Source organism: Clarias gariepinus, chromosome 4 (genome assembly GCF_024256425.1).
Source record: "Clarias gariepinus isolate MV-2021 ecotype Netherlands chromosome 4, CGAR_prim_01v2, whole genome shotgun sequence".
NCBI classification, from domain to species: Eukaryota; Metazoa; Chordata; class Actinopteri; order Siluriformes; family Clariidae; genus Clarias; species Clarias gariepinus.
Window position 1 is genome coordinate 8,988,470 of NC_071103.1, and position 12,058 is coordinate 9,000,527.

Here is a 12,058-nt window from a genome sequence, read left to right on the forward strand (position 1 = left end):
TCATTCAGAACAATGAAATGCATTTGGATTTTGTGAAAACCAACATAATGGCATCACCCGTTGATGTGTTTTGCCTTTTGGCATTGGCTCAGGTAAACAGAACTTCAAGGGTTTTGGAGGAATAGGCCTTGCTGTTTTTAGAGCCAGAGATTCGCAACCTGAAGTTGCTTTTTTAGGAGAAAAAATAAAAAGGACTGGAGGAACCAAACCATAAGTCTGGAAGAGAATAGAGGCCATATAATTTGCCCAAAGAGGCCACTGACTGCTGGGGGCAAAGAGATGCAAAGCATGGATGGTGTGTACTGGAAGGCACAGGAGAACCAGGAGACATAAGGACAGAACTAGAGAGCGGGACCAGCCTGAGGTTTTCATCTGGAGCTCAGAGAGACTCATCATAGTCTGTCGTGACATCACACAGCTAATATCTACATATAAGCCCAGTAGAATGAGTAGGGGAATAAAAAGAACAGCAACATCATAGACATAGACCAAAAATGTTGGGCTGAGAACTGTGTCATGAGCACAGACACCCCAGTGGCTGCCATGAATTTCTGCATAGGTGAGGTTGTTCAGGTCTTCCATCAGGAACTTGGACAGGAATCCACCATAAGGAAGGTACTTGCCAATCACTGATTGAGGTTTGGGGTGAGGTTGGGGCTTATGTATAGTCTGATTGGGCCAGATAAATCCCAACTCATCCATGCCCCAGGTGTCCACTGAGTTGCCCACGATAAACTGTGAGAAGGCAGTTACAACAGAGCAAATCCAGGTGAGAAGCACCAGGCATAGCATCCGCCGACGTGTTACCAAACCTGCATACCTGAAAAACATGTAAACAAGTATTTAGACCTGGCCTACATCCAGATGTGAACAAATTCCAGTCAAGAAGTTGTAACTCACCTGTGGCCTAATCGGCAGTGTAGGTGTGTGTTGAGGGTGAGAAGCACCAGCAGCCACACAGTGAACTGTCTGACCAGCAAGGGGAAGCACACCAGCATGATGCACGTGTACAAGCACTGGGTGCTCCTCAGGTTCAGCAGCATATTAACTGGAATGTCCATGGCACCCCCGATAGCTCCCACCCAGCCCAAACAGAGCTTTAGACAAGACGAAACACTCTTAACATGGCTGTCTGATCCTAAGAGCATACACAACCTAACGTTCAAGCCAATCACAGATGCTGAGAGCACACACTGTGCCATGGAGAAGAGCCACACCTGATGCATGGTACCTGGGTAAGGAAGATAGAAAAACACTTTTATTTGAAAGGAGTGAATAATTCAAGATATTAAGAGTAAGGAAGCATGGTGCACAATTGCTCAGTAACAGCAGTGTGGAAAACTCCCTGCTTTAATCCTTTAATCTCGTACGGCCATCCTTTTTTGCAAAGGATGTAGAGGAGATAAAAGAATGCTATGAGGAGAATAAAACAGAACTCTAATTTTAACTGGACAGTTGAAGATTGGAAAAACATCACTTGACCTTTTTCCAGTCTTCATATGTCCAGTTTCAGTGTCCCTGTTCCCACTGTAGCTTCAGGGTCCTGTTTTTGGTTGACAGGGGATAGAACCTAATGTGGTATTCTGCTGATGTAGCCCATCCGCCTTAAGGTTCACCATGATGTGTGATACGTTTCTGCTCATCATTGATTTGAGTGGTTATTTGAGTTCCTGTGGAGACCCGGTCAGCTCAGACCAGTCTGGTCATTCTTCTCGGGTATCTCGCATTAGATAGAAGGTGTTTGCCCCCACAGAACTGCCATTTAACAGCTATTTTTTCCTTCACACCATTTTATGTAAATACTTCCTAGTGTTGTGTATGAAAATCTATGGACTTCTGGAGCACTTCTGGCACATCATCCATGCTTCTGTTAAAGTGATTAAGATCCCATTTTTCACCATGTTAATGTTTGAGGTGGAATTTACCTGAAGCTCATGACCTGTACGTTGATCAGTTTTAAAACCATCATTTTGAAAACACCTAAAGTTTTGGTTCCCCTTCACTCCACAAGGCCTGGCACTAGGACATTGACGGCGGAACCTTGAGTGCTGTAAGTTGTGGAGAGGTGCCTCCTTGGATCAAATCATTTGTGTGTCTAGCCCTTGGATGCTTGATCAGATTGGGATCTGGGGGGTTGGGAGGCTGGTTTTGGGCTCTTTGCCTGCTGGACCCCATGCTTGGCAGGCTGTGGCACAGTGGGTGTTCTGGTGCCTTTCTAGCTTGGCCAGCATTCACTTTTTTTCTGTGATTTCTGCTGTACTGGTTTTTCTGTGCAAATGGGCTGGATGGGCTGGCCTTTGATCCCAGTCGGCATGGGTGAGTCTTGGGTGCCCACGACCCTGTCATCGGTTGGCTTTCAATACTATTCAATCCACCTGGTGATGGTTTTAATGTTAAGCCTGATGGATGTAGCTGCATGATTTTTCTGCAATTCAACACTGCACCATTACCTCATTGGATAACTACATAAATGCTCAGGTGTACTTTTTAGCAAACGTGTCTAAGCTAACTGTTATCATTCAAAAGCCCAAAGACAGATCAGTTGCTTTTATGGACAGCTTGTCATATAATGCCCTCACTAGTTTGACAGAAATTTAATTCATTGTGTATTTAGACAAATGGCAGTAAAAGGAAAAAGAAAAGAAAAAAGAATGGAGAGAAATATAGAAAATGGATGTTAAAATAACTCCACAGGCTTTCGATATGACACTTATCACTGCTCATCATAATGAGCTTCAGCTTTTCAACAGGCTAGTGACACTAATCAGTTTTGAAATGGCCATGAGCATTTCACATTAATGAGCAATGCCTTAATCCACTGCTTTTCTGCTCTGTGTGTGCGTGTGCGCCCGCAAAAATTCGAGGTATGCCTCGTTTTTCGTTGTTTCACTGCTCTTACAAATTGATTACATGGAATAATTAATGGGTTTTTAAAAATTTGTAATCTTCCCTGAGTAATTCAGGCACACATAATTATCTAGTGAATCGATGAAGCGCCAAGGAACCAACATTGACCTGAAAAATTTCATTAAAGTCCACTCAAGTGCACAACAGGAGATGTGTTTGTTAGGAAAAGCAATGTATGTTTAACAACCATTTTAGCAATAGTGATGTCAAAAACAAGGATGGCACACAATTTGTCTTTAAAAGATATATGAGCCTATTAAGTGCGGCTACAGAGTAAGTACAGGGCGTGTAAGATGTAAGTATGTATTTGATGGAAAGAGTGAATTAAATTACCTGATAAGGTGGATAAAACGGATTTTTTTTCTGCAGAAGTTTTAAATCTTTCCTCGGATAATCCCTATCCACGACTCCCTCTCACACTGTCTATCTCAGGCTCTGCTGGATGAAAATAAACTTGCTTTCATAGCCCACACTTATCAGCTTCCTCTCACTTCATTCTAAAGCCTATGTAAACATATCGATAGTGTTGATGTGAGGGTAGGCCTGCTCTTTCCATTAAACCAGTGCAAAGTGCAGCATTGACACTAGGTTCACTTGGGAAATACACATAAATGGGTTGGACGAAATGCAATCCGAGAATGAGTGTTGTTCCATCAGATAGAAATGTGGTTCTGCGCCAAAATCCTGATGGCATCCACCTGTCAGTTTTTGAATTAACAGATTAAGAATTAAGGGTTCTGTATTTTACTATTTATGTAACAAGTTAACATATAGTACTGTGCAAAGGTCTTGAACCACCCCTGAGTTCTTCATAGTAAAAATCACCTGGAAATTAAATGAAAGAAATGGGAACAAGTGTTTTACTGCAATAGTGTCGTAAAATCCAGTTGGAAAATTGGTTGGTGAAAATCCAGGCGACTGATCTGTGCCAGCAAAACAACAGAGATCAATGATGATATAAAAATAAATAAATAAATAAATAAATAAATAAATATCGATTTTTGCCAAGTGTGTGTTAATGGGAATGCTTCAGACAAGAAACTGTGCATTTGGGTTTTCCCTTATGTCAGGTACATTATAACGTTATAAAGAGTAAATTCTACCACTACTGGAATATGGGAGTAATGTCGCAAAAATGTAGAACTCTAAAATTGAAACATGAAAGTGAAATTTTTTGCCATAGAAATCCATTTAAAAAGAATTTGTTTGCTCAGTTTATATAGTTGGTTTAAATTAAATTAAAAACAGTTCATCATAATACCCAAGTTGTGCTAAAAAAAAAAAAAAAAAAACGTTACTCTATACTGCACAATCCTGAGCCCTACAGCATATATATTTTTTTTTAAATAATGCCGTTTTAAGGGCTACGTCACAACCTCTAAAGCATCATTTCCCATCTCATCTTCCAAACATTCAGCATCACCAGCCTGATAATCTGTTATCATCTGCACCTGTTTCTTACTGTTTCATGGCTTACATTATATGTTTTTCATGGTTGAATAATTCATTGTGTGGCTTAACAAACCTAAAATGCTTTACTTCGTGGCCTACAGTAACAAACAAACATACAAAAAAAAACATTTCTCTGAAACTACTCAGGTACAGGGACTAGACTGAAAATGAGAGCCAAAAAAGTATTTTAGGAAACCTGAAGAACTGTTCCTCAAGCCAATCTTGCTATTGCTTAAGATGGCTAGTTAATATATAAAATTTTAAGAAATAAGAGTGGCTCATGACGTTTGCCCTGCATATAGGGGTCAGAGGTCTTCAAAAGTGCTCGTTAATCACGCAAAAAATTTTTATTTTGTTTATACCTCAAACTGCCTTTATTCCCTCCTCTTTCAGTGTCTATGTAAATAAGCTGAGGTCTTGCCACACCCCACCAAAGAACAGCAGAGCTGAGGGCATCTCCACATACAAGGTCACATTTGGAGGGAAAATGGAAAAAGAAAAAAAAAAGCAAGAGATCCATTTTTCAACCTTTTATTTTTGTTTGTACTGTACATGAACACCAGAGACCAAGCTGAATGTCTAAAAATGCCTAAAGGTGAATTTTGCATAATAGGTTCTTTTTAGAGAAAGGTGAAAATGGTGTTCTCGTCTCGAAGACAGTCTCGAACACAGTCTCGAATACAATGTGAATATTCTGCTTACCAAATAAGAAATAGAAATGCGCCAACAGCCAAAAATACAGTACATGGACACTTACCTAGATGAAAGACTAAGCTAAACACTGCATAGCTATGGTTACATCAGATTTGTTTTACAGTCTCTGTAATCTAATTTTCAATGAATGCAATCATGTTGTGAAAATTAGTTTGGACCTCAAAGGAATAAAACAAGCAATGGTCCTGTGTGTTCATTGCCTTTATTTCCAGTAGCAGGTGGAAGCCCACTGCAAGACCACTGCCTACGAGCCTGGTCGTGGAAAGCCATTATGTTCAATACAACAGCTGGAGAGGTTCAAAACCATCATAGTGTAGAGGCGTAGAAGAGTATAGTGAAGCAGAACTAAAAGTATTGAAAGGCTGTTTATTAACAGCATCTTGAATAAGTGTTCTCTTTTTAAATCCCAAAGCCACTCAGGACATATCTACAATATCCAGATCACCAAAGCAAGGATGCAAAGTGGGCATCATTTTATTTTTTATTTAAGGAGAGTAGTCTTTAGGCTTTTCAGGTGGGACCATTCAAAGCAATCATGTGGGAGTCATTAGGTCAAACGCTTGCTTTGCATGATGGTATAATGGCAAAGGAAGATGATCCCACTGGGCTCTCTGATGCAAAACTGTTCCCTCATGGTTTTCCAAGACTAGAACAGCTTTATACCCACCTAAACAAGTTCATATTACACCAGGTCAAGCAGACCGGTCATGTTTTCCATTATCATCAAATCTAATGGAAATCTCATGCTAAGGAAAGAAATGAAATGATTTAGATTTTGTTGCTGTAATTCAGTTGCACAACAACCCTCACCAAGATACCATGGTGATTAAATGAATAGATTTGAATATATTTCAGTGATATTCAAGCCTTGGATAGTGTCAATTCTTCATAAACACACATTCAAGCACATCTTTCAATAGCTGAATGATTTTCCCTTTAAAGAGTAATCTATTATTCCATCTTACACAATTCACAACTGTATAAAAAGACTCGACATCAAGTAAAGGCAGTATGCTTGCATCTAAACATTACTGAGGCATTGACGCAGTCCTGACACACATTCATGTACACCTCTATCACTTATCCCATTCTCTGTATTGTCATGAAAACTGGCTGCACAGAATGCAAGGAACTAGGTGTCGAGTACCTCCTAAGTTTCTTATGCATTACTTTATGAATACAGCTAGGAAAATGGACTTTGGAGAATATAACATTATGGATTTCTGCTAGAGCTCATTTAAAGCGAGGCATTGTTCCATCTATTCTTGCACCATGGGAGAAATACAACATTTATTAAGTTCCTCCATGTCTACAAAAGAGCTTAATGAGGTGGAAGCCCTATTCAAAATGTAGCTGTGCCTATACTAATTTCCATTATTCCGATCCCTAGTAATTATTCACTGTGGTAAAAATGAAGTCCTTTGTTTCAGTATTCGTTTTGTAAATCATGTAATGTGTGTGCTTTAATTTGTGTATGTTGATAGTTACTCCAGGCAGGGATTAATGATTAAGTTTTAATTCACTCGTTTGTTTTCCCTGGCAGTGTGCTCATGCTCAAGAAATTGTGATAAATGATGATGATTTTTTGGAATCATTTTATATGTAGATAGGAAAAAACACACTTAAAGTTAACATAAAGCCATTAATGAAGTAATTAGGTAATACAAAATGTGCTAATCTGACAGACAATAGGGACAATGGCTTGAACTGGAGGGTTACGCTTAGATTAAAGTATCTTTAAAGAAGACAAAACAAAGAACTTTTAAAAAAATATATATATTATTAAGACAATTTGACTATGAAATTAGCTTGATATATCAACCAAAGAGTATGTATGGCATTGCTCGCATACCAGGTGTTCATGTTTTTTTACTATATATATATATATATATATATATATATATATATATATATATATATATATATATATATATATGTCTGGATATAGTGTATATGTAAAGCCACCAGGCTTCCTTGGCATTTAGAACATGATCTGTCTCTGTGAGAAGGTTCTAGGAAAAGATGACTGGATGACAGGGGTGTTAGCACTGCGTCTTTCCACATTACATTGCTTTGTTGTATAGCTCACTATAGTGTGGTCACAAGGCTGGGGACAAAATGTCACATCAATTCATCGACCTCTGTTGCTTTGACTAGTGCCCATCTCGAATTGGAGCATTTATGCTGGTTAAGATGATTTCACACAATGTCTGACCATCTGTCATCCCTGAAGCTTTTACCAGGGTTAAGATTTCCGATTTGAAGACCAGTAATTCTAAAGTAATTCAAAAAGTTTCAAGATTAATTCTGTTCACAAGGTGTTTTTTCGCCGTATATCCTCTCTCAAACACCTTAAAACCTGGTAGTAGAATTCGCTATTGATGGTCTGGCCCCCAGGGACAAATTCTAGGTTGTACCACGAATGCCTCATGTCGAACAAGATAATGGTTGATCTGCGGACCTGTCTTGACTTTTTCGTCTGTGAAGATGATGGGCTCTTTCACAGTAAAGACCGTTACTTCGTCTCAGGGTCGTATGCATACACCCAAGTTTTATCACCAGTAATGATCCTTGACATGAAGGACGGGTCATCCACGGCACGCTGACGAAGTTCTTGGCAGATTTAAAACAACGTTACTTCTGCTCCTGGGTCACCAGCCTGGGGTCGAACTTGGCAGCAACGTGGCTCATGTTCAAATCACACCTGAGGGTTGCCTGGACTGTTCCATATGACACAATGTCAATGGCAGCAATGTTGCAGAGGGTCGAGCTCGTTAAAGGTCTTCCTGATCTTTCACCATCTTCCAGAAATGTTCTTTTGCTCTTGAAGTGTGCTTTCTTTGTTTTAACCTGCTGTCCATAATGAAATATCCCAAATGGTCAGAATCCTCTCCGCTCCAACGAAAATTTCCTGTGGGGATAGACCTATGAGTCAATGATAGCTTACACTAGAAATTAAGCTCACATTTATTATTGTATTAATTATTATTATTATTATTATTATTACTTGGGTCCAAGCACTATAGGGTGTGCAGGACCCTCTTGTTTTCCTAAGGATTTTTTTCCCACTCTTTTGGACTTAACATGCTTAAAAACTCATGAAAATTGGCAGACAGTTACGATGTCTAAGAGTCGCGTGGCCTGGGGCCCCCAGGGGACGCCACACGAGATTTTGCTGGATAGCTCATACACACTTTCATGTAGGCACACGGAACTCAGTACACATTTGAAGCTCACTGAGCCAAACAACTTTCATTGCATGTCATAGGCTCAACTTAACAGGAGGCCGGTTGTTTTGGATCGTTCGCAAAAACGCACTTGATGGATTTTGATATACTCCTCTTAGGGAATTTATACGATCGTCACCAAACCAGGCCGGTGTGATCTAAAGACATTGAGGACGCAAAATTGCAAAGGGGTTTTTGACATCTCAAACGGGTCAGCAGTGATAATGTGTTACACTTACACCGAAAAACACACACACGCATGCACACACACACAAACACACTCATACATCACACACATGCACACATACATACACACACCTTACAAATGTTAACACTCGCACTCGCACCCATACGCACACACACCCACACACACCAACACGTCATCATGTCTCACACACACAACACACATACTAACACACACATCACCAATGTTAACACACAGGCTCACACACCACACACACAAACATGCACAAACACATTTACTCGTCACACACACACACACACACGGCGATGGCTTTTTCAAGGTTTTAACATGGTCAGATAACATACAGGTTGTGCGGTGCCCCCTATATATTATTATTATTATTATTATTATTATTAAAGCTTAAAACATACTTTTTTTTTCCTATTTTAACATTCATTTATCATAATTTGAACCTAGAAGTCAGGAAAAAAATGGAACATGACTCCATAATCCATTAATCTTCGGAATAATACAGTCCTGACCTTGATGCATTGATAAAAATGAATAATTTTATCATTCTGCTATCTAAATCAGTCTGTTATACGATTGGTCAGATCAGGACATTTAATAGGGCAATGGGAACAGAAAGAGAGGAGCGTGAGCTCCCTGCTGGGCAAACAATGCATATTTTTCCACAATACCATTGAAATTAAAGAGGCAGTACAACTAAAGCACACCGTCTACAACTGCCATATTTTTTATTGGGGGGTGGGTGGGTGGGGGGGGGGATTTATGATTCATTCATGATGGGGCCAGTGGTAGCTTAGTGGTTAAGGCATTGGACTACGGTTCGGAAGATCCCAGGTTCAAACCCCACAACCACCAAGTTGCCACTGTTGGGCCCTTGAGCAAGGCCCTTAACCCTCATCTGCTCAGATATAATAAGGTAAAAAAAAAAAAAATGTAAGTCGCTCTGGGTAAGAGCGTCTGCCAAATGCCTAAATGGATCTGTATCTAGAATTATACTAGATAACTTTTTTTTATAATTTCTAATTGTCTACTTGCATATGAGCCATTAACCATTACTTTGGCGTGTGACATCACACACAAATCGAATGCTGAACATGGGCACCATCAATTCCTCAGTTTTTGATGACTGGTAAAAACAGTTAAAACATCACTTCACTTTACAGTTGAAGAAAGCAAAGGTATCTGTCACACACTGCTTGTTTGATGACTCAGAGGAAGTGCATTCCTCTTTCTTTATACACTTTAATGCATCAATCATAAAAAAATAGTAGCTTTCTTTAGAAAAGGGACATGCTCAGAGCATCTATGCTCACTTTCAGTCTGTTTTCGGGAAATGTTTCGAAATCCGTGCTCAATAAAAATGTTTAAACAAGAGAAAATGGGATTAGTTTATTACACATTCATGAGTATTTGACTAAGATATTATATAGTGAGTATAGTGTAATATTTGTATTCTAGCTTTTTTATCAAGTCTTATGTGATATTTTAGAATGTATACAGTACTAATACAGTTTCTAATAAAATGGCCATTACATATAAATACAATATAATGTCAATAGAAATTGCCTTTCCTAATGCAAATGCCTGAGTGGTACCCTGATGTCCTGCTCAGTGTTTTCCTCACTTGCACATTATGTTCCCCATAGGCTGAAAAGCACTGATGATAATATTATAGTTATTATTAGCAGTGGTAATTATAAGAGACATGGGGATTAGACAAAACTCCAATCCTGTAAGACCTCACAGCACTGCAGACCTCATTGAACACAACAATCCAGCTCGCTCGAAATGAAAAGACTTCAAGGGATTGAATACAAAACTCTCTAGAGGGAAACTGAACCTGAGCTCAACTCTCCTGTAGGAGTGGAATGAACAGTAGGTGTGTGCATGCAGGGGGTACAGCTTTCTAGTCACTAGCTCAGAGCTATCATTTACCTACATTGTGTTCAGATTCGGAGTTTCAAAAAGGAAAATATAGTGAGTATTCATTCTTAGCAGATGAATTTCAGAGCATTTTTTTTTTTTCAAAAGTCCTTGAGTAGTATAGAAGCAGTTTGCTGTAGGTTTTTTTCCCCCTGTGTGTGTGTAAGGATAGTAAATATATATAAATATAAATATATACCGGCCACTTCATTATATAAACCTATTCAACTGCTTGTCAATGCAAATATGGCCAATCACATGGCAGCAGTTTAATACATTTAGACATGTATGTATTTATATTTAAATGTAGTTGCAAAAGTCTAATTTTGTTGTATATTTTTCTTAGGTTTGCATTATTATTTATAAAACCATTCACGCTTTTTAAAAATAGTCACCAGAACTCAGTCCAGTAGAGCACCTTCGGGATGTGGTTCATCATGGATGTGCAGCTGTCAAATCTGAAGCGCGCATCTGGTGTGTGATGCTACCAAATCAATATGGACCAAAATCTAATGCCACATTGAATTAAAGCAGTTCTGATGTGGCAAAAGGTGTCAGACTCAATATATACAGTATATGAAAGGATATATACATACAGAATAAATTTGGAGTCACTCACATGCCTCACATGGATCACCATCTGCCTGTATTTCTCAGCATGGAGGACACCATTAACCCTGACCAAATCTCCAACTCTAGAAATTCAGCCCCAGTCTTGCAAGGAACCTTCACCATGCTTCAGACAATGCCTGCGGACACTCGTTATCGTACCGCTCTCCAGCCCTTCAGCACACAACCTGCCTCCTGCAACAGCCAAATATTTAAAGATTTTGACTCATCAGTCCGGCACCTGCCGCCATTTTTCTGCACCCCAATTCCTATGTTTTAATGCAGATTTAAGTCTCTTAGTCTTGTTTCCATGTGGGAGGTATGGTTTTAGGGAAGCAATTCTTCCATGAACACTACTTCTCTGGACAGTAGATGGGTGTACTTGGGTTCCTAAACTGGTTTCCGCCAGTTCTTTGCTGATGTCATGGCTGCACATTTTCCGATGTCAAAGGAAAGTAATTATGGTGTGTCTTTTATCTGCTGCATTACGTTTCCTTAGCCGACCGGTCCTCAACATTGACCGTTTTTGTGCTTTTTCAAAATAGCTTGAACAGCATGTCTCGGTCTCCCAGTTTGGTTAAAATTATTGCCTGGGAGAGACCCCGCTGATGCAGTACAATTGCTTTAAATCTTGTTGTTGTGCTCAGTCTTGCCACGGTGTATGACCTGTTACTTGAAACTGTCTTTCACAACTTCACCTTAGTAGTAGAGTTTGTTTTTAAAAACTGAACTGTATCTGTTTTAGTTAATGACTATTTCAACCAACATCTGAATCCAATCTGACTCTGATCCTACAACATCCCTGACTTTGTAGGTAAGTACTGATTCTCCATATACTGGATTGATGTCTGGTGTATATTGACATTATAGCATTATGCAGTTGCTGCAGATTTATCAGCTTCAGGTTCATGATGTGAATAACCCATTCTGCCACGTCCCAAAGGTGCTCTACTGGATTGAAATCTGGTACAGTACAGCTCAATGTTGTTAGCAACAATATTTAGAGTCTTAT

The 12,058-nt window shown here is 39.3% G+C and overlaps 1 protein-coding gene across 1 annotated transcript; it reads right to left on the bottom strand.

The window, feature by feature from the left end:
• On the bottom strand, positions 1–1,226 carry LOC128520015 (adenosine receptor A2b-like). Its single transcript, XM_053494024.1, has 2 exons — positions 901–1,226; positions 1–820 (listed from the first exon to the last, which is right to left on the bottom strand). Exons 1-2 carry the CDS (start codon positions 1,224–1,226, stop codon positions 1–3), a joined length of 1,146 nt encoding a protein of 381 aa, XP_053349999.1.
• Positions 1,227–12,058: the final 10,832 nt, after the last annotated feature.